The 23403-nt window shown below is 39.5% G+C and overlaps 1 protein-coding gene across 2 annotated transcripts; it reads left to right on the forward strand.

Moving 5' to 3' along the window:
• Positions 1-300: 300 nt before the first annotated feature.
• LAPTM4A (lysosomal protein transmembrane 4 alpha) lies at positions 301-17825 on the forward strand. 2 transcript variants are annotated; one of them, XM_079720448.1, is made up of 7 exons: positions 301-554; positions 9212-9332; positions 12345-12421; positions 12529-12651; positions 15549-15644; positions 16163-16261; positions 17583-17825. In XM_079720448.1, the coding sequence occupies exons 1-7, from the start codon at positions 444-446 to the stop codon at positions 17655-17657; spliced, it is 702 nt and encodes a 233-aa protein (XP_079576574.1). In that variant the 5' UTR covers positions 301-443; the 3' UTR covers positions 17658-17825. The 2 variants fall into 2 exon arrangements, with proteins under 2 accessions (XP_079576574.1, XP_079576575.1); XM_079720449.1 differs by having other exon boundaries at positions 530-554; positions 9176-9332.
• The last annotated feature ends 5578 nt before the right edge of the window (positions 17826-23403 follow it).

A 23403-nucleotide genomic window follows, 5' to 3' on the forward strand; every position in this document is an offset into this window, starting at 1 on the left:
TCTCTTCTTGCCGCTCTCATCTCGGGGATGCTGAACCACCCGCCTCCCCTCAACCCGAACTACCCTAGGCCTATGAGCCACCCATCGCCCTCAAGTAAGAGGCAGGGGTCCATTAGCGCTAAGGCGAGTTGCGGTTCTGATTGGGCGTGAGATCTTGTCAATCTCCAAGTTTTTCCAATCAAGGGCCGGGTCCACCTTGCTTTCCGCTCTTCCATTGGCCTGTGTGCGGGGAAGGTGGAGGAAAAGGGTAAACGGAGCTCGCGCGAGAGCAGCGCTGGGCCTTCAGTGCGCAGGTGCGAAGAGTTTGGCTGGGGCCCGGGCCGGGGGCGGGTTAGAAAACGCGTCGTTTGATTTTGGACAGTGACGGAGTTATCTGGGTTCAACCGCTGGGCGGAAGGCGTTTGTCAGGGCCCCGGCCAAGAACGAGGCCCGCCAGATTCCCAATGGTGTCCATGACTTTCAAGCGGAGCCGCAGCGACCGGTTCTACAGCACCCGCTGCTGCGGCTGTTGCCATGTCCGCACCGGGACGATCATCCTGGGGACCTGGTACATGGTAAGGGCTGGCGAGGCGGGAGGGTAGGGCGCTGGGGGGAATGCGCCAGGAGCGGGAAGGGGGGGTGGTCCGAAAGGGAGGATCCACTGGGTGGGGGTGGGGCGGGAAGACGTGGGGGACCTTCTTTTTAGGGGCCTCTAACTTTGAGGGGGCAGACTTGTGTCCCGGAATCGGAGTGGTGGTGGGTGGGAATAGGGAGATGGTTTTTGGGCGAGAGTAAGAGGAGGAAAGCGGGACTGGGAAAAGCAGAAGTGCTGCAGGGGGGCGTGGGGGGCGGGATGAGGGTGCTAGGTTTTGGTTTGGGGAGTTCTGGAATGACCAGGTTTCGGGATCTTTTTGTGTGCTTCCGTGACTTGAAAGAACTCTCCCTTCCCCCAGTGCTTCCTGGAATTTTTTTTTCCCCAGCGAAACAATTAGGAATGCACCTTGATAGATGCAGCCTAGTTTTAACATTACTTCTTGCTTGAAGGGAAGGCGACATATCCATTTTTAACGCAGTTGTCTGTGGTTCCTGGACCTTATTTGTTACAGGATGTTTGTGATGTAGGCAGAAAGGCCTCTGTTGTGAGTCTGGAAGTACGCTTGGAGGTAATACCATTTGCCAGGATTTACATACACTCGATTTGCCTTTTCCTAATGCAGTAGATCCCCTCACTCCCCCATCCCATGCTCATGAGACGTTTTTCATAACAGACCTATTCCGGTTTTGAGACCTTTGTTGAGGGCTTACTCCGTTTTGGTCACATATGCTAGCATTCCCTGGGGGCCAAGATCTATGTAATTCTATGTCAGAACCAAGTTGACAGTGTTATTGATTGGTGGTTCACTAGTAATACCTTTGTGATTTCTTACCACCATCTCCAGTATCCATATACATTGAATCTAATTTGTGACTTGTAAATATGTGCTTCTGTTTAGGTAGTTTTCGGTTATGATGACTTTACAGAAGGTTTGACAAAGTTCTCATATTGCCGACTTGGTCATGTTCGCTAATGACTTTGTGATTTTTAAAGTTTTTGTTTTTGGTTTGGGAGGTTGTGGCATTAGTGATACTGCAGTTTCTGATAACGTCTGTGAACTGCGAAAAAGGAAAAGCTTTATCACAGACATATCTTTTTGCCTTTCTCTGTTCTTATTTCTTCCCAACCCAGAGGTTTGATCGAAATCATCAACATTTGGCAAACACCAGATGAGAATTGTCTTCAGTTAGGCAGATACAGTTTCATGCCCCACCCCCAGAGGACTACTGGAACTCCACTTTATTCCTAATTGCCATGTTGTTATTTACAGTCTTGCTTCATTAATGTCCATTAAAAGCAACAAAACTTGAATGTGTAGGCTTACTGGGTTGTTTCTAAGCTTGTTTTAATATTTCCATTATTTTTATATTCAGAAACATCATCTTATTGCTATAATTATATCACATTTCCCCACGAAGACCGCCCCCCCTTTGTATTTTAACTGATTTGTAAAACTGGACATTGATCAGTTCAGGGCAACAGCAGCACTGTATTTCTAACTTTTTATTTCTTCATTTTGCTAAGGGTCTGGGTCTTCAGTTTCTTTTGTTTGTCCTTAGCTCTGCCTTCCCTAAATGAATAATTCAAATCTTTAGGGTCCTCAGGCCTCTTAGTCAACCCTGCTTCCCTCATCCATAGACGATGACCTTCCCTCCTACTTAATTGAGAAAGAGCTCAGCAGCCTGGGACTCAACCTGCAAACTTACTCTTCCTGTTTCTTCTTATATCCTTCCCTCCATTCACAGAACAAAGGATTTCTAACTCCTCAAGAAGAAAATAAGCACCATCTCAGTTTCAACCATCCGAATGTAATTGGCTGTATTTCTTTCCAAGGCAGATTTTTTTTTGATGCTATGGGCTCAGCTCATAAAAATTAAGGGAATAGCAAGGAAAATTAGGAGTTATAAACCATGAAACTCAAAATGCAGAGAGAAGAACTTTAGTAAGGGCATTTATTCTCCCAAAATAGGGAAGAGGGAGTTGTAAATCTGTTTCCCACTGGAAGGACTTGACGTGAAAACATTTTGCATAACATCCTTTTTGCGTGCTTTAGTTTTATAAAAAGATGCCGTAGCTGTTCTTTCTTTGCATGGATTTCCCTGGTTAGTACAATATTATAAGCTGCTTACATCAGTTAATCTGTTTTAAGACATATATTGATTATCTACAATGTAAATGGCTGTGGTGCACATAGAAAAAGAATAAATCACAGACGTGTTATTCATCTTTTGTGTTCCTATTAGCACACAGAGGCTTTCAAGTGTTTCTTGTCTTGGCCATGGCATCTGCCATTAAGGTACTGATGGTATTGCAAAGAACTTTGGAGTAAAGATACAAAAGTGAAACTTAATGGTACAGTGTCAAGGGAGAAGGAGAAGGTGATCAGTAATATCAGATTCAAATTACATTAAGAACTGGAAAAGGCCATTGGTTTTGTGGATTACAGTATTGTAATTGTATTGGTGACTTTAAAAAGTGTGGCTTCAGAATTCTGGCAATATAAAGACACAATATCTGTCTAGTTGGGGAGACATGTAACATTCAGAAAACAAGATCACCAAGACACAAACAAAGAGGAGTTGTCTGAACAGTGCATTTTTTTGCCAGAAGCTTCTTTACTAAGAGAAATAATATGTGAGTGGGTGAACTGGAATGTCACGTCCCTCTCCAAGTACCTTGTCAGGATACTCTTCCTCCTCTGTTCCAGGTGGGAGAATATGATTCTCTTTAGATTGCCCTGTGCTGTTTGGAACCTGGGGGTTCAGTCTTCCCTCCTGCTGGGTGCAGACACTGTAGCAACGACTTTGTATCTGATACAGTGTCATTGCCTTCTAGAACTGCCTCTACTGGTCTCATGTTAGGCGATTGCACACTGTATAGTAAGGGATTAATTGTATGGTATTAAATAGTGCAGTAGGACACAGAGAAGCCAGAGCCAGTTGAAAGAAGCATGCCTGGCTTAATACCTGGTTTAAGTAATATGAAATTTCAGAATGAGCTCCAGTTTAAACTCTGACATTCATAGATTGTTTTTTCTATCATTTATTGAAAAATTTGAAGCCATGTGATTTTAAACAACAGTTTCTTATGTGGTATAAGTTCAGATGCTTATTGAACGATTGAAAATGAGCTTAAAAGTCTGCTTCAGGGGTGTCCTCTTTCATGGTCAATGGTGTATTACAAGAAGACATTTTGAGCATTTGTTATAATTTTAGGTCTTGGAAAGATTTAATATATGGCTAATTTTTCATGAGTGTCTTCACCATAAACAGTCTAAAAGTTAGGTGGCTGAGGTAGAAGTGAAGACAGGCTCCCTCAAGCTGTGTTCCTTTCCAATCCTCACCCCCGACTCCTTTAAATAAGTATAGCTTGTGTATATTTCAAAGTTAGTATCTTTCCTCAAATACCTTTTTTTTTTTGCCTCAGTACCTTTGAATATGCTATTCCTGCTCTCCAAAATGCTCTCCCCCAAGTCACTTTTTAAAAACTTTATTGAGAAAAATCTCAAATACACAAAAATAATGAAATAGTATAAAAACCTTTCATTTACTTATCATATAGCTTCAACCATTAACAACCATTTTGCCAATTCCAGTTAGTTATTTATTATTTTTTTTATTGGGGTATAGTTGGTTTACAACGTTGTGTTAGTTTCTACTGTACAGTGAAGTGGAGTTCCCTGTGTATACAACAGGCTCTTACTAGTTATCTATTTTATACACATTAGTGTATATATGTCAATCCCAATCTCCCAATTCATCCCACACCCAATCCCCCACTTTCCCCCCTTGGTGTCCATATATTTGTTTTCTACACCTGTGTCTCCATTTCTGCCTTGTAGACCAGTTCATCTGTGTGATTTTTCTAGATTCCACATATATGCGTTAATATATGATATTTGTTTTTCTCTTTCTGACTTAATTCACTCTGTATGACAGTCTCTAGGTCCATCCCTGTCTCCACAAATGACCCAATTTCAGTCCTTTTTATGGCTGAGTAGTATTCCATTGTATATATTTACCACATCTTCTTTATCCATTTGTCTGTCAGTGGGCGTTTAGGTTGCTTCCATGACCTGACTATTGTAAATAGTGCTGCAATGAACATTGGGGTGCATATGTCATTTTGAATTATGGTTTTCTCAGGGTATATGCCTAGTAGTGGGATTGCTGGGTCATATGGTAATTCTATTTTTAGTTTTTTGAGGAACCTCTATACTGTTCTCCATAGTGGCTGTATCAATTTACATTCCCACCAGCAGTGCAAGAGGGTTCCCTTTTCTCCACACCCTCTCCAGCATTTTTTGTTTGTAGATTTTCTGATGATGCCCATTCTAACCAGAGTGAGGTGATACCTCATTGTAGTTTTGATTGCATTTCTCTAATAATTAGTGATGTTGAGCAGCTTTTCATGTGTCTCTTGGCCATCTGTATGTCTTCTTTGGAGAAATGTCTATTTAGGTCTTCTGCTCATTTTTGGATTGGGTTGGTTTTTTTTTGATATTGAGCTGCATGAGCTGTTTATATATTTTGGAGATTAATCCTTTGTCTGTTGATTCGTTTGCAAATATTTTCTCCCATTCTGAAGGTTGTCTTTTCGTCTTGTTTTTAGTTTCCTTTGCTCTGCAAAACCTTCTAAGTTTCATTAGATCCCATTTGTTTGTTTTTATTTCCATTACTCTAGGAGGTGGGTCAGAAAAGGTCTTGCTGTTATTTATGTCAAGGAGTGTTCTTCCTACGTTTTCCTCTGTACAGTTTTTTTAATAGTTCACTTGTTTTCTTGATGAAGTGTCCCCGACTCCCAGCCAGAGGGATCTGGTTTCCCCACTGTGTACCTGGAAAAGTTACTGCATACCTCTTGTATGTACTTATTAAATAGTACTAATTACACATTAGTATGATCATCTTTTTAAAAATTTTTACCCCCTACAACAAGATGTCCTCCTTGAGGGAGGAAGATGATATGCCTTTCTCTATAAACTGTGTGTTTAATAGTAACTTATTAGAGCATTTGAAGTACTTATTAGACATTTATTAAATGAATTATCTCCTCCAAAAATAGTAGGAATAACTCATTTGTAACTGCACTTAATGGTAAACAACAACTGTATACATACATTTAACTATATATACATTTAACAACTTTTTAAAGGTAGTCCATTTTGGTCTCTATCTGATGACAGCTCTCTGACTTGCTTGAGACCCCATCAGGTTGCCCTAAAACACTGTTCTAATTATAGTCTTCACAGATATTGGGTTGTGGCAAAATACACTATGGGAAAACTAAAGAATAATGATTAAAAAATAAAACAGAAACAAAACCGGTCCTCAAGGGTCTTCTGGGATGGGTGTGGCGATGAAATGAGAAGCAAAGAGGAATTGCTCTCCCCAGGCTGAGTGCTTCCAAGGATCTGATACTATTCCTTTGAAACAAGTGAAATCTAACACATCTGGTCTTCAGTTGCTGTATGTTTGCTTATATAAAGTGTGCACTAGGCTTATAACACAAACCACATTGTTTATCTCACTAAATACAATACTGCTCCTACATTGGTGTGTCCATTGCCCATGCTGTTGACATATTTGCTGCATTCTATACTTCTCCATATTACTAGGTTTAGAAGTTATTCATTATTTTAATTACATTTTTACTAATTATCTTTCGTGAATGCAGTAAAAGGGAAAAATGAATCAGGAATAAATATTCTGGAATTGTTTGTATATAGTTGCTCTCTTCATAGAAATTTTATATTACAAAACAATAAAGTTTTATGTGTGTTTTGAAAAACACTACATGGAACTTAGTAGAAATATCAACTGTAATCAAAAGTAAATAAGATAGGGCCTACATATGAGCACAGGATAGGTGCCCAGTGATGTATCTTTTAAGATCACAAGGATGGGTTTTCCAGATTAGTACTTTAAAATGTTAAGTTGGGGTGCTAATGAAATATAATTAATTCAGTGAAGGTTTGAAAAATTGAGCGTTTAATGAAATAGTGCTGAATTTATTTTACCATTTCTTGGTCCTTTTGATTAGACCTTTATTTATTTTGTTTAATATTCGGGGGTATGACTCACAGTGAAAAGAAATTTGAAGTGTCACTAATACTAGAAGATAATAATGGGTGAGTCTGTGACTTACCCATGGAAGAGAAGAAAAGAGATTTTTATAAATCCTACATGTGATACAAATATTTAAGAAGGGAAAATTAAACTCCTAAATATTTTTGTTGTGTCATTTCCTTCACTTAGTAATTGAGTTTGCATGTTTTTCTTGACATGAAAGTTTTTCTGTACAGTGCAGAGCTTTTAAACTATGACCGTATTGTGCTTAGCAAAGAAGAGTTTGGTGAATTGATTTTGAACTCATTTCCATACACAGAATATACAGTGTTTTAGTAGATATATCTGATTGTTCAATAATTAATTCACGTGATTGTATTAACTCATACTCATACACCACATATACTGTCCAAAACCCATTGCAGTAAAAATGGGCAAAAAAAAAAAAAAATCAGCCTTCAACTGGGGAGTCACCTTGCAAATATGATTGTCCCTTGTAAGACCTTTCAAGCATTGAAGGATAAAATACCTTGCTTTTGAGCAGTGCAAGGAAACAGGCATGTTACTGAACATATTTATTTAGAGGGTAAACTATAAACATTTTATAGCCTTAAATAATGGTTTATTTTGGAAAGATCTCAAAACAAGGGTTGCTTAGGAATGGTTATAAGTAATCCTATAGTGGTAAGAAGAAGGATGCCTTAAAAAGAACCAGATTTGTATCCTAGCTGTTCAGCTCAGTGAACTTAACACAAGTTATTTCACTTTGCTGAACCTTAGTTTACCCATCTGCAAATGGGCGTAAGTAATATTTACTTCACAAGATTGTTGTGAGGAATAAGTGAAGTAATATATGTGAATTTACTTATTTATAGTATACAGTCAGAAATATCAGTTGATTCTGAATTAGTTATTGTGACATTGTTTATCTTATTTAAATATAAAACTTGGGCTGCATGTCTTATAGAATGTGAAATGCCTTCAGCTGATAAGCTGCGTTATCATTCAGGGTGGACAGGAGAAAGCTACATAATAGAGATTGTTTAAAACCCTGTTGGTAAAGCTCCCATATCCCTTGAAAGTATCAAATGTTCACAACGGGAAGGAAGACAGATTCTGTGAACTTTAGATAGGGAAGCCTACTCCAGTCCTCAAATCATTAGGGTTGTTTTGATCACTTAAAGGAAGTAGTGCCTCCTGGGATAACTGTACAATTCACTAACAACTAGAGGCCTAGAGAATTTCCTTTTTGAATTGGAGTTACATCCTGGTAGACTAAGAAAATTCACCAGATACCAGTGATGGGAGTTCAGCAAGATGTTTGACCAAGTCTCAAGATGTTTCTCTGGACCAGATAAAGACTTTTATTCAAAGGTTGCTGGCTGATGGGAAGAGAACAGCCTCTGTCTGGCGGCTTTGTCATCAGCCCTGTTCTTTTGCTTATGACTTAGTTGGAGATTCTCATTATATGATGATCGTATTTTCAAATGCAGGAAGCTGAGAGTAAGTCTATCCTCAGGGTGTCAGAATCTAGATGGAGAAAATCTTGATAGGCAAGAATGTTAATAAGATGAAATTTGATTGCAAATATATATAAGGGCTTATGCTTGGGCCTCTGAATCCAACTCTACAGGTAGATATAGGTGGTAGCTTAGCAGGATCAAATGTGAAAAAGAACTGGGAGGTTTAGGGAGTCACTCATGTGACATTCAAAAGATTTATGCAGCCAGTGCCGTTTCAGGCTGCGTTAATTGAAAGTTGTTAGCCTAGGATATGGGAACTGAGATCCCGATGTGTTGTGATCAGGCTGATCTCTCATTTTAATAGTATGTTGAACAAACTGGAACATGTGTATGGAGGGGAACAAAGAGGAACTAGTGAGCTAGCTGGAAAATATGCTGGTTAGAAAACTGGTTTAAGTACTTGAGTGTTTATTCTAGAAAAGACAATATTTGGAGCATATGTTGGCTGCCCTTACGTGTCAGAGGAGCACTTATTCAGAAGGCGTAGCAAATTATCTCAAACTGTAGAATTAAGGCCAATAGGTGAAAGTTAAATGGCACAGTCAAAATCTTTTTAAGCATTTGAGTGTAGCTCAAGAGTTTATAGTTCCCTGTCGCTGGACAGGAGATAACTGTGGAGGGGCTTTAGGCTTATCTGATGGATCATTACATACTTAGCCCATGGAAATTGTATTTATCTGATAGATTAGCTTCTTCAAATCTGGAAATTCTGAGACTGGGATATGAATAAATATGTGATTCAAATGAACAATTTGTGATGATCTCTCATTTTTCATTGTTGTGCCTTCTTATTCCGTTATATTGACACAGGATCAATCAAACATCTTTTCTCTGAAATGATTGTTTGTACTTTCACTTTATGCAATATTTACTTTAAAGTATTCTTAAAATGGTATTGTGTATTTTGTCTCACAGGTAGTCCCCTTTTTGTGTCTCTGTTACTTCAGGGAAAAAATGTTGAATAGGGGAAGACATCTAAAGATTGTGCTGAGGACTGCTAACTCCCTGGTTAGTTAGTAGTATAATTGATAAAATGTTATCTTTCACAGGTCGTCAACCTGTTGATGGCAATTTTGCTGACTGTGGAAGTAACACATCCAAACTCAATGCCAGCTGTCAACATTCAGTATGAAGTCATTGGCAATTACTATTCGTCCGAGCGAATGGCTGGTATGTTTTTAGTTGAAAATATCTCTTGCTAATTACACACGTACAGTTAACTTAGAGGAGAATTGATTAAATTATGTTTGTTATTATACTTGCCGAGGCACAAAATGTTTTTGTAGGTTTTTTAGTAATTATAATTGAGCATTATAATTGAGAATTATAATTGAGCATTTGTAGCCAGAAAATGTAATAGACTGCTAGAAGATTTTTGAGAAATATGTATTGTATACATTGGGGTACTGTGGAGAGAGGAGGGGAGAAGGAATTACAAAAAAGACTGAGCCTTTGAGGGTCAGCTGACAAGTTGTAGTAGAGGATGGATTTGCTCATGGAGCAAAAATCTTACAGTAAAATATAAAATGTGAATTATTTGAATATTTGGTATCTTTTGCCCAGGGTCTCAATTCTTAATATATTTTTATTGTTTAGATGAAGATTTGACATTGGCGTTAAAAATAGAGTACTCCTAGAACATTCATGGAATGAATGTTCTTGGAAATTACCTTTTTAAACCTATTTATTCCCTGATAGCAGTATTTTTCATTATTTATCTTTCTCTAAAATACAGGTTTAATTTTATATTAAAATTATGTTAAACATTTAATATTTGAACAGAAAATTATGCTTCAGACTTTTTAGTGTGAACAATTTCTTCAGAAAAATTTCATTTCAGAAAAATGTTCCCAGTTCACATGTGTGTTGTATTTATATTGTAGGATCTTTTTAGATTAGCTTTTATCATAAAGTTCTGTACTTCTGTACATTATGATCTTCTCTGTTCCATTAATGAAGTTTTTTAAAAAAAATTTGGTTATTAATTCAAATGATTCATTGTCCTCAGGGCTAACCTATTTTAGGAGCCAAGTAGAGTTTTCTGGCCATCTGTTATGCATTGTAGTATGATAACAATAACAGTTGTTCATACTGTGTTTTTAAAGTGTTTTTTCTTTTTAAATGAGTTTCCTGATTGTATTTCCAAATACAGTATAATCCTTTAATTTTGTTGTCAAATTGATAGCAGAAATACCAAGAACATACAGAAACATACTTTCTGGCATTTGATTTTTTTTCTTCTGAGTAATCTGTTTTTACTTAAAAGCCAGAATAGAACAATAAATAAAACTTTAGCTTCCAGTGACGATTTTTTGGCATTTATAAAATTTTACTTTAGGCTGTAAAATTTTACTGAACCTGCTAATGTCAGCGTTTTCCCTTGTCATGTGTGTTTCTCTTAAAATTGAGGTGTAGAAAAAGATTTATGGTTATTAAGATTCTCGTAGGTCTGTACAACTGACTCTTTTGTTAGAGCTGCAGGGAAGAAGTCACAGATTCGTTGCATGTTGCGTGAGTGTTGTCGCTGCTATAGAGAAAATCAGATCTATTCCTTATCATATTTTTGTTGATTATATTCTACCGAAGCCCTGTTATTGAGCAAATATAAAAAAAAATACATAGTTCTTGGTCATACGGTAGTTGGTGTTTCTTTGGAAGGTAAGATTTTACTTTCCCACAGACCCAGTATTGCAAAGGTAAGTTAATTTCTAATCATTGGCCTGATAACTGATTTTTTTAAATGAGGTTTGTGATTAGTTATTTTTAATTAACCAAATAGGATGTGACACTCAGTTTATAGCATATGCAAGCTGTTTTTCAAATATGAATTTATCCTTATTTATACTCACTTTGGAGATGGGTGAACACTTGGGGCCTCCCAAAGGAGGTGCTGAATGTAGTGGTGGGTGGGAACCTGAAGTTCTTCTCTGGCATCTAGCCTCTCATATTTTGTTTGCCTTATTGATTCACACATACTGGAGTGTCCCTTGTTCCAGGCATGAAATGTGTTTCCCACCCACCACCCCGTCTCTCCTCTGTTTTGCTATTAGTTGCTCCAGTGGAAGACCTTGAACTTCACTTTAATTATTCTGATACTTTAAGAAGTCAGAATCAACTCCTAGTCGTCCAGTAACAGATTTTTGAAAGCTGATTGTTTGAATGATAAATTTTGCTTTCAAGTTTGTTTATATTTGAATTCTTCCCTTTGAGTGCCATTTTGCGTGCTGCAGCAGGGAAGTTCTTTAAGTCCTCAACATTTAGCTATCCTGTATCCTCTAGGAAAATTTAAAGAGGGCTGTTCTTACTTAGTTTAGTGCCAGATATTGATGCTGTTTGCATTGCCAAGTGACAAGATGATACATAACATTTATCCAGTAGTGTGAACGTTCAGCAGTTAGTGTAATCATTCATCATTATTAGTGCCTTTCAGGTTCTTAACTAGCCATAGTCAGAGAATCAGCTTTAGATTTGTGCTGAGAAACTCATCAAGGTCAAGTGTGGGTGCTTTTTTGGTTTGTTTTTGTTTTGTTTGAGATTACATGAGTGCTTTGTGAGAGAATTTAGTGAACATGGATTAATGTAGAGAAAGGCAGCAATCTGAGGAAGGGTTGAGGAACAAAGAAGAAAATAGACCAGGATGTAGCAGAGAAGCCATGGTTGAAGGGATGTGGAGCAGGGATTTTGGGTGTTGAAATGGGGGTGGGGGATTAAGGGAGAACCTTGAATTTCAGGCTGTGTATTTTATCTAAGGCAGTTGGGGGCCTCTGTATAAAACTCTGTGTTTAATACATCTGCCTCTTAAGCAAATACCAGCCTTTTGCTCCAGTCGAACCCTGCTTATCTCATAAGACCCAACTTGTACCATTTCCTTCATATTTTTTCCCTGATTCTACAGGCAAAACTAATCGTTTCTGCTTCTGTTGTAGCACTTGCCACACTGAATTATAATTATCTATTTCACATCTTCAGAAGTTAGACTCTGGGCAGAGATCTGTCGCTGGCAGAGTACCTGCTTCATGTGCCATCCTAAATAAGTGGCAGTGAGTTGTGGCCGTTTAACAAACAAGAAAAAGGCACGGATTTCTCAAACTTCATTACTCAATAACATTATTTTGTCATAAAGAGTTTTATTCTTTTTGTTATATAAGTAGCTTAATTAGATTCTTGTTTTCGTTTTCTTAGATAATGCCTGTGTTCTTTTTGCCGTCTCTGTTCTTATGTTTATCATCAGTTCAATGCTGGTATACGGAGCAATTTCTGTAAGTATTCTATGATTTTAACTTTTAGAGTTCTGAGTTTTACTGAATGGTACCCAGTCGTTGCATATACGTGACGTGATGTTGTGGTTGCTCTTTCTTTCCTTCAGTATCAAGTGGGTTGGCTGATTCCGTTCTTCTGTTACCGGCTTTTTGACTTCGTTCTCAGCTGCCTGGTTGCTATCAGTTCTCTCACTTACTTGCCAAGAATCAAAGAATATCTGGATCAGTTAGTAAGTGTGTATGCTAATTAAACTTTTTTTTTCATTCATTGAAATTCAGAGTCAGCTTTTGGGCACTATTTTTATTTTAACCTCCCTTGTTTATTTTTTAAAATGTTTTAAAGCAATTATCATTTCTACTCTTAATGACCATGTTGAAACCAAAAAGATGAAAATAGAATATATCTTCTTGCCATACCACATGGATAATCCAATATTAAAAGTCCCTAAAGATGGATATCATAGAACTTCAGGAGTAGTTCATCTTTTGTTTTGGGTATATGAAAAATATAATAATTCGACTGTATTTGGCACTCATTGGAGTTGTAGCTTTCTGTCTTTGCAAGCATCTGTGGCAAATATTAGATGCCTTCTATAGCCTTCACTCTATTCTAGGCAAACTGTTAGGGAATGGTATAAATAGAAACATAACTTCCTTCTCTTCGAGGAGCAAAGCATGTATTTGGGAAGTCAAGACATGAAGATCTCATTTGTGATAATCTAGGGCTGTCCTGTGACAACAGTAAATGAGCATAAGTTAATGACATGGGATGGAGAGGCAGGGAACACTGTGGGCTGAAGCAAGGTCTGGATGGAGGTGTAGGATCCAGATAAATGGAAGTTTATTTCAAAAATGCTGTCTTGGGCTTCCCTGGTGGCGCAGTGGTTGAGAGTCCGCCTGCCGATGCAGGGGACACGTGTTCGTGCCCCGGTCCAGGAAGATCCCACATGCCGCGGAGCGGCTGGGCCCGTGAGCCATGGCCGCTGAGCCTGCGCGTCCAGAGCCTGTGCTCCGCAACGGGAAAGGCCACAACAGTGAGAGGCCTGCATACCGCCAAAAAACAAAAAAACAAAAAAAACCAAAAATGCTGTCTTTCTGGGAATTTTTTCGAAACCCACTTCAGATAGTCCATTTTGCATACCACAAATTTATTATTTGTTCATTCAAAAAACATTTGTTGATGGCTTCCTATGTGCAAGGCATTCTGCTCAGTCCTAGGGCTACATCAGTTAAAACTTACTTTGTAGTGAAAGAATTGGGAAGTTGACGATTATTGAATTAAAATTGTGATAAAAACGGTGAAGTAAAAGTGCCGGTTGCTTTGTGAGTGGGTGTCACACAGATACCACACCTGGGCTGGGAAGTGAGCTTTGAATTGCACTCAAGAGTCTGAGTAGGACTTCAGATAGGAAAAGTACAGAAGGAAGTTCCAGGTAAAAGAGACACCTTGATGCAGAAAGGAACGTGGCATAGTCAGGGAACTCAGAGGTGACTGTGGTGGGCCGGCAGACGTGGTGGGAGCAGCATGTGATGGGGCTGGAGAGAGGTGGCCCGGGGCAGGGCCTGCTGGCCTGGTCAGCAGTTTCCTGAGCATAGTTCTCTCTGATCACGTAGTCCTTGGCTGAAAATTTGCAAGCCTTCTGAATAAAATTCATAGCATTCCCCCGGGAGCTGGTCCCGTTCAGTTTTTGTCCTTTTCTTATTTATAGATGAAGGCTTAAAGAACAGTTTTGTTCCAAGGAGACACTTCGTAGCTAGGGTTTGGGGTTGGTGTGTGGATACGATTTTCTTCTGGTCCTTGGGATTTCTGTGTGCTTCTTTTATGAAAATGTAAAATTATTTGGACCTTTATGTTGATGTTTCCATTAAAAACAGTTACAAATTTTAAAAGATTAAATGAACTTTATAGAAGAACATCAAAAGGAATTTACTATTCCTTTGGCAGAACCCCAGTGGTTTCTCTGTTCTTTTATTCACTTAGTGTCCCAGACTGGAAGATGCTTTCCCTGTTGGCCAGCTTGTAAATCCTAAATTAGTTTGTAATGCCCTTCTCCCTGAACCTAGCTCATTGCCTTGCACACAGTAAATGCTAAAGAAATATTTGAGTAAATACAGCTGATCTTTCTCAGCAGAACATTTTATGTGTCCAATAAATAGTATAAGCCTGCCTGGCTTCATAACCAGGGACGTGCCTTCTTTTGGCCCCTTTCTGATGAGCATTGAGACTGACAATTGGCTTTTTTTTTTTTTTTTGGCCACGCCGTGAGGCTTGTGGGATCTTAGTTCCCCGACCAGGGATGGAACCCCGGCTACTGCAGTGGAAGCACGGAGTTCTAACCACTGGACCACCAGGGAATTGCTGACACTTGGCTTTTAAAAACTCATTTTCCCCATGTAGGACTGAATGGCCCATGAAACTTAGGTAAATCTCAGCACCTCCTGACTTAGTGACCCAGAGGCAAATCTGGGGTCATGTACAGAAGACAGTGTGTTCCCAAAGGCCAGGAAGATGTAAAACAGTGAAGAATAAAGAGAAAATGAGCTCAGTGTAGACTCTTAGGAGTATTCTGTGTATTCAGACATATATTTTAAGTGATCAATAGCATGCATTAATGATGATGAGGCTTAAAAAGCACTTTGAGTTAAATTCTGTTTATAAGTTTTTATTAGAATATCAGTTCTGATTTGGGTGCCTTTTGTTTGTATTCTTAAGATGCTTTCTAGGTTATCACAAAATACAGGTGCCATGGCTGAATTATAAGTGTGTGTGTATATGTTTAATTAATAAAGTTTATTTTTAGAGCAGTTTTAGGTTCATAGCAAAAATGAACAGAAAGTACAGAGTTCCCATGTACCCCCTCCTGCCCACCCAGCCTCCCTCACAATCCATATTCTGAACCACAGTGGATATTTGTTGCAGTTGATGAACCTGCACTGATACATCATTATCACTCAAAGTCCGTGGTTTACATTAGAGGTCACTTTTGGTGTTGTGCATTCTGGGGATTTGGACAAGTGTATAATGACATGTACTCATCATTGTGATATCATAACAGAATAGTTTCCCTTCTCTAAAAATCCTTTCTGCTCTGCCTGTTCATCCCCCACCCCCCCTTTTTTTTTATAGCCTGATTTTCCCTATAAAGATGACCTCCTGGCTTTGGACTCCAGCTGCCTCCTGTTCATTGTTCTTGTATTCTTTGCCTTGTTCATCATTTTTAAGGTAAGTTGCTCACTAAATGTTTGGGGGCCATTTGGACTGTGACACTGTCCATCTAAACCTTGTTGTTGCTGTGTCTCCTTACAGTTCTCCTATTCTGATGTAGTGGTAGAGACAGCTTCCAGGGAACGTCCTCCCTCTTGTTTCCAGGCAGTGGTTGGAAACGCCAGGATTCTTCCTAAGGAACATCATTGTGTTTTTGGATGTGGTTCATGATTTGGATTGAAAAATCTGTTAAAATTCCCAAGGTTCAGAAATAGAATTTCTTCTGCAGCACAATGGTTGTCACACTTGAATTGGAACCCCAAACTCTGGTTTCTCTGTAAAACAGTGGTAATAAAACCTGTGACATTTAAGTGAGGGCAGGTAGGGAAAGCGCCTGGCCTGTGCTAGATCCAAGTGGATGCCAGTTTCCTTCTGTGTGGAGAAAATGTGGGGAGAGCATTATAAGTCACCTTAATTTTAGAGCAGGTGGTCTGTTGAGTTTCGAGCATATGTAAATTTTGTTTGTGTTCTTTTAGGCTTATCTAATCAACTGTGTTTGGAACTGTTATAAATATATCAACAACAGAAACATGCCAGAGATTGCTGTGTACCCTGCCTTTGAAGCACCTCCACAGGTGAATGATCCTTTACAGTATTAAATCTTCACTAGCTTTTATCAGTTATTCCAAAGAGAAGAACCTGGATCTTGACTTTCTCTTCAATGCCATAACTATGGTTTAGGGATAATCCTAAACTTGTGGATAGCTTGTATCTACAAGTTTCAGCCTTTCCCACTTGGAATCCTGGGTACGTGGGCTAGAGGCACCCTGCACTGCTCATCTCATTCTGTTTGGCCAATAGGTTTGATTTGTAATCGGTCTTCAAGTGTTACATTTTGAGGGGGAGATCAGACAGGGAACAGCAGTGTGAGCGATGCCAGGCTCTTGGCTTCTGGAACTTCTAAGGATAGGGTACCATCAGCTGAAGCTTGTGTTGCTTTCCAAAAACATCCATATGATCCAAAGGGGAAGCTGATTTTCCTGTGGGGAGATGAATGCAGTGGATGCCATGAGTCTGTTGGGAGGCCTACCTCTCAGGCCCTCTAGTTGCTGCTGTACTGTTTTCCCAGGTTTCCAGCATGTAGAGTGTATGTGACCCATGTAAGGCCAGCCTGTCACATTGGAGTCACTTAGATTAAAAATGCCACTCTTCTACATAGATGTGCCCTTTACCTTAGAGCAGAAGACACAAGTACTTGATCCTTTGTCTACAGATTCTGATGAAATACAGCCTCATAATGGAGCGTTCCTTTAGCATGGTTCAGCGGGACCCTTCACCGAGATCCTAAGTTCCTGAGGTGTACTTGGCACTGCTGCTTTATCAGTCACAGTGGAGCGGGGGGAGGGTGGCGGCACATACTGCCTGTCAAGGCGTCCTGGTGGCCTCAGCGTCAGTTCAGAAGCAAAATTTTGTCTGCCCTCCCTCCTTCCATCATCCATCTCTAGTGATCTTGGATCAGACGTCTCACCTGTGTGTAAAAGCTCCAGGTTATTAGTCATCTCTACTCTCAGGAGCTATAGTTGGCCCTCGGACAACATGGGTTTGAACTGCGAGGGTCCACTAATATGTAGATGTTTTTCAGTAGTAAATGCTACAGTACTGTACAGTCTGTGTTGAATCCGCAGATGTGGCACTGCAGTGCACATCCGCAGATGTGGCACTGCCAACTATAAGTTATATGTGGATTTTCAACTATGCAGAGTGTCGGCGCCCCTAATGCCCACATTGCTCAAGGGTCAGGTGTACTCAAGGGTGAAGTGTACTTAGCTAATGGTTCCCTCAGCTCTTCCGTAGGTTTATATACCCCTATTAAAGGTATTAATTCTGAAAGCTGAATTATTCAGATAGAATTTTAAAGGAGAATTAAGTCTAATATAATTTTTGGTCTCTCTTCAGTATGTTTTGCCAACCTATGAAATGGCAGTGAAGATGCCTGAGAAGGAACCACCACCTCCTTACATACCTGCCTGAAGAAATTCTGCCTTTGTCAATAAACCCTATACCAGCTTTTTGTCTTGTTTATTTTACAAAATGCTGCAACACAGGGCTCTTCAAACTTGTTGGATATAAAGTACATTTTCCTTTGTTTAAACACTAACAAGCTTTTTGGATAGCTATTAAAAGTCAGATTTTGTTGTTGTTAAGTGTATTACGTTTTAATAGTTTTTGAAGACAATCTAGGTCAAGCAAGAGCGAAATGCCATTGTTTGCCTTTGGTTGGGGGGGTGGGTGGGAAGTGGGCATTCTCTACACATACTCTTTTTTAACTGCACTTTCTTTATATAATAGTTTGCATTTTGGGTATTTGCTGCCCTGGATACTTCCAGGAAGAATGAATGAAATATTCAGGGTGAGCGAGTTCATTATAAGATCTGAGGTTTTCAGCTCTGAAAACAGGAAAAATATATAACATTTTAACTTGACTGTGGAAGATGATGGTTGCATGTTTCTAATTTTGTATGTGTTTCCATCTTTGTGATAAGATGCTTTAATAAATCTCTTAAATATTTATTGTTTTTTTTTTAAATCTGTTATCCTTTTTTGGTAGGTGAAACCCAACATTTTCTATTACAATAACTCAGACTGCCAGGGTTTTTTAGTACTTTGAGAATAGCCATAGCCAAGCTCGGTGGACCCAACTGGGCACTGTTCCTCTCACTGTGGTGGATATGTGGACCATCACAGCTTCTGATCACTACTTCATTCGAAGCAGGTTTGTCTTCTGGGAAAGGACACAGGCCTTACACTTTTTAACTGGAGAACAGTCGTAATGTATTAATCCCAATTATTTCCACCAAGGAAGGGGAAAATGTTGTTATTGTTAAGGGATCATTTTCCATCAGAGGGAAATCTGTTGACACATAACAGTTAAATATCCTAGTAAATATACCCAAACTGTTTGCCTTTAAAAGTTAATTTTTTTCCTTCTGCTAGTGCTAGAGAAAAACTAGGTTACTTAGTATATTTGATTCTGAAATTCAGATAGAGGTAACACTGAAAGATAAATGCTTAGCCCTGTTTTTTAAAGTAACTTCACCGTGAGTAGCTCATACATTTCACCATTCTGACTCATAAGTTTGATACTCTCTTCGCATTCCCACAAAAGTGTCTCATGAGATGCTGATGCCCTCCTAAATCACAAAGCTCTGTTATCCTTTCTAACTTCATTTTTTAAAATCATTCAGTGTTACCAACTACCTAACCTTCAAAGTCACTCTTCTCTTGGCCTTCAAAATATTGTATTGAGGTTTGCCTATCTTTTTAATTATTCAGTTTCCTTCTCTAGCTTTCTTCACCCACATCTACACTTGTCCATGCCACTCTGTATTGTGGTTTTGGCTATCTTGCTTCACTTTCTCAACTTTTACTTAACACTGTGTAGCTGCAAAAGCTCTGTAAAGTTCCAAGTGTTTCCAAGATCTGTCAACTCAAGGGTCGCATGAGGCCCTTGTTCCCAAAATTGAGCTCACCAGAATATACATTCTCTGGCGTCCTCTACTGGGTTCAATACCCAATTCTCACTTCTATTTAATCTTGAGCAAAAGTTTAATGCAATTCAGTAAGTTTTGAGCATGTACTTTGTTCCAGGTGCAAGAAATGGAGGGATGGGCAAAATGAAAAAAAAAAAAAAAATTCCCTGGTCTTATTTTAGTGAGGAGAGGCAGATGATTTAAAATAACTTGTATAGTAAGTTAGTGATAGAGCTATGGAGAAAAAAAAAGAAACAAGGAAAGGTGGGTGGGGGGAGAGTGCAGTTTTAAACGGTGTCAGGAAAGGCCACACTTTGAAGGTGACATGTGAGTAAGACCTGGAGAATGAGGAAGGAAGAATATCCCAGGCCAAGGGACCTGCAGGAGCACGCCAGTTATGTTCAAAAAGTAGTTTGGTGAGTGGAGAGGGAGGAGAGTGGGGAATGATGGGAGACAGTGCAGAGGTTTTGAATTGGCCATTGTAGGTCATTGTGATGACTATTTATTTATTTTTGTGTGTGTTGGGTCTTCGTTGCTGTGCGCGGGCTTTCGCCAGCTGCCGCGAGCGGGGGCTACCCTTCGTTGCGGTGCGCGGGCTTCTCATCGCGGTGGCTTCTCGTTGCGGAGCACGGGCTCTAGGTGTGCAGGCTCAGTAGTTGTGGCTCACGGGCTCTAGAGCGCAGGCTCAGAGCTGTGATGCACGGGTTTAGTTGCTCCGCGGCATGTGGGATCTTCCCGGACCAGGGATGGAACCCGTGTCCCCTGCATTGGCAGGTGGATTTTTAACCACTGCGGCACAAGGGAAGTCCCTGACGACTGTCTTTGAGTGGACAGGAAGCTACGGGTTTCAAACAGATGAGAGTCCTGAAATGAATTATACAGCTTCTCGGAGTCCTTCTCTCATCTGGAAAAGGACTCATAACTCACAGAGTTGTAAATAAATGCTGTAATTCATGTACCTACCCTAGTACAGTGCCTAGTACATAACCGAAAATCAGTAGCTGCTGTAAGACAGACTGTATAGGGAGTTGCTGAGAAATCAGATGATGGATTCAGACAAATTTGGTTTTAAACCCCAGTTTTGCCACTGATTTACCATGTAAGTGTGGCCAAGTTACTTCTGTGAGCTTTAATTCGTACAGTAACTTCCTAAGATGAAGCCAGTGTGTACAGTGTTTAGCACAAGGGCAGACTTGTAGTAAGTACTCAGAAGGATACATTTTTATATACTGAAATATTTTAAAAATACTACTTAAAAGAAGATTTTACTAAATGGTGAATTCTGTACATTGGTCATTCTCTCCTCTGATCATTTGACAAATGGACTCAATGAATTGGCTTTGGAGAATGATTTGGTGAATTGGGCTGCTTCCTTTCCTCTCCTCCAGCATCTACCTCCATTATAGCTCATGTTATATTGTATCTGTGTCCCTGTTAGTGGACAACTTGGAAATAAGGGCCTCTTTTTTTTTCCATCCACAGCATTTAGTTCAATGACCTATGCAAACCGGGGGCGTGGGGTCGGGGGTATTAAATGTTTACTGAATGAAACAATTAGTCGCCACAAAATTTTCACTGCTAATAGATTATTTTCAGTATAAATTGGGTTATCATCTAAATGTGGGGTACAGCACACCTACATTTAAAGGGTCTTAAAATATGAAACCAAGAGACTTTCCTTTGTTAAACTATACATTTTGTTCCTTCTGTTTGATGGTGTACTAATCGCTCTGTTTTCTAGGCTAATTTGTTCAGTCATTGTGGAACTTAGTTTGTTCTAAGTCCGTTTGTTCCAGTGTTCCTTGTAGGCAAATGCTATGTGTGCCATTTTCAGGTTTCCTTTTGCTTTCAGAGAAGGCATGTGTTATAAATAAGCCCAAGAGTTGACTGAAAGAAAAAGTTGTGCCTTTGCTTTTCCGAGGTTGCTTTGTTTTTCTAGAAAAGTCATGACTTCAAGTATGAGAAAATAAGAGCAAGGTGAATGTTGCCAAATAACATGAAATTCGGGCACATGAGGGAGGCAGAATGGCGCTGGTGGAATGAGCACAAGATGTGGAGACAGAAGATTGAAATTCAGTTCCTAATTTCACCAAGATATTATTCCCTCATCTTGGGAAATTTCACTGGGGTCTGAGCTTCAGTTTCGTCATCTGTAAAATCCAGGAGATGTAAATTCCTGGCCTACAGACTTCTTGCAGTTGTTCTTAGGATCAAGTGAGGGAACAGACGTGGGAGGGTTGGCAGCTGTAAAGCCCTATGCAAATATTATCATGAGGGTGTGTGTGAGCAAGAATGGCTAGAGGAAGGTCTGAAAAGGAAGAAGAAAAGTATTTGACCTGGAAACCAGAAAAAGAGTAACTGTTTTCTGGTCTGTTGGAAAGGAGCTTTGTATCTGTCATCATTCAGTTAGGTAGCTGAAAATCTGGACGAGGCATCAGGAAACGTGATTTATATTCCTGGCCCTCCCATCAGTTGAATGATATTAGTAAATAACTCTGCAAACAAGTGGCTGCCAAGATTCCTTCTTCCTCTGACATTCTGTGACTCTTATTTTTGGTTAAACAGTTAATTATCTTTTAAAGAGAAAAATAATTTAAAAACCTAGGGCTTCCCTGGTGGCGCAGTGGTTAAGAATCCACCTGCCAATGCAGGGGACACGGGCTCGAGCCCTGGTCTGGGAAGATCCCAGATGCTGTGGAGCAACAAAGCCCATGCGCCACAACTACTGTCCCTGCGCTCTACAGCCCATGAGCCACAACTACTGAGCCTGCGTGCCACAACTACTGAAGCCCGTGCACCTAGAGCCCGAGCTCCGCAACGGGAGAGGCCGCCGCAATGAGAGACCCACGCACCGCCACGAGGAGTGGCTCCCGCTCACCGCAACTGGAGAGAGCCACACGCATCAGCGAAGACCCAATGTAGCCAATAATAATAAATAAATTTATAAAAACCTACATATATACCCATTTAGCTACCATTTCTGGTGCTTTCATTCCTTTTGTAGATCCACATTTCCATCTGTTAACATTCTTCAGCCAGAGGACGGTTTTTTGGGTTTTTATTGAATTTTTGAATTTTATTTTTTTTACAGCAGGTTCTTATTAGTCATCCATTTTATACATATCAGTGTACACATGTCAATCCCAATCTCCCAATTCATCACATCACCACCACCACCGCCACTTTCCCCCCTTGGTGTCCATATGTTTGTTCTCTACATCTGTTGTCTATTTCTGCCCTGCACACTGGTTCATCTGTACCATTTTTCTAGGTTCCACATATATGCGTTAACATACGATATTTGTTTTTCTCTTTCTGACTTACTTCACTCTATGACAGTCTCTAGATCCATCCACGTCTCTACAAATGACCCAATTTCGTTCCTTTTTATGGCTGAGTAATATTCCATTGTATATATGTGCCACATCTTCTTTATCCATTCGTCTGTCAATGGGCATTTAGGCTGCTTCCATGACCTGGCTATTGTAAACAGTGCTGCAATGAACATTGGGGTGCATGTGTCTTTTTGAATTATGGTTTTCTCTGGGTACATGCCCAGTATTAGGATTGCTGGGTCATATGGTAATTCTATTTTTAGTTTTTTAAGGCAGAGGACATGTTTTAACATTTTTTTGCAGTGTGGTTCTGCTGTTACTGGATTCTTCTGGCTTTTGCATGTCTGAAAATACCTTTAATTTACCTTTGTTCTCAAAAGATATTTTCCCAGGATATGGAATTCTAGGTTGTCAGGGTTTTTTCATTCAGTACTTTAAAGATGTTGCTGCACCGTTTTTCTGCACACATTGTTTACATTGAGAAATTTGCTGTCTTGCTTAATTTTGTTCTTCTGTATGGAAATTCTTTTTGTTTTTTTTCTTCCAGGTGATTAAAAGTTTTTCTCTATCACTGGTTTCGAGCAGTTTTTTATGATGTTCCTTGATTGTACATTTTGATTTGTACAGTTTTTACATTATGTACATTTTTAATGTTCTGTGTTTGTGTTTCTTGTGGCTGGGGTTCATTGACCTTGGATCTGTGGATTTACAGGTTTCATCAGGTTTGGAAATTTTTTCAGCCATTATTTCTTCAAATATTTCTTCTTGTCTTCCCCTTCCTCTCCTTTGGGGCTCATGTCTGGCTGGAAAGATAAGAATATACTTCCTACAATTAGGTGATTAGAGATAAGCCTTGAGAATTGGACAGATCTGAACAGGTGAAGATGTGGGTAGAAGACTTGGTAACTTTAT

This window comes from Hyperoodon ampullatus (assembly GCF_949752795.1).
Source record: "Hyperoodon ampullatus genome assembly, chromosome: 15".
Taxonomy (NCBI): Eukaryota; Metazoa; Chordata; class Mammalia; order Artiodactyla; family Ziphiidae; genus Hyperoodon; species Hyperoodon ampullatus.

Bases quoted from the DNA above. Each gene is read 5' to 3' on its own strand.
- LAPTM4A (XM_079720448.1), top strand. From the start codon at position 444: ATGGTGTCCATGACTTTCAAGCGGAGCCGCAGCGACCGGTTCTACAGC. The intron at 555-9,211 runs GTAAGGGCTGGC...TATCTTTCACAG, and splicing joins TCCTGGGGACCTGGTACATG to GTCGTCAACCTGTTGATGGC. The intron at 12,422-12,528 runs GTAAGTATTCTA...TCTTTCCTTCAG, and splicing joins TGGTATACGGAGCAATTTCT to TATCAAGTGGGTTGGCTGAT.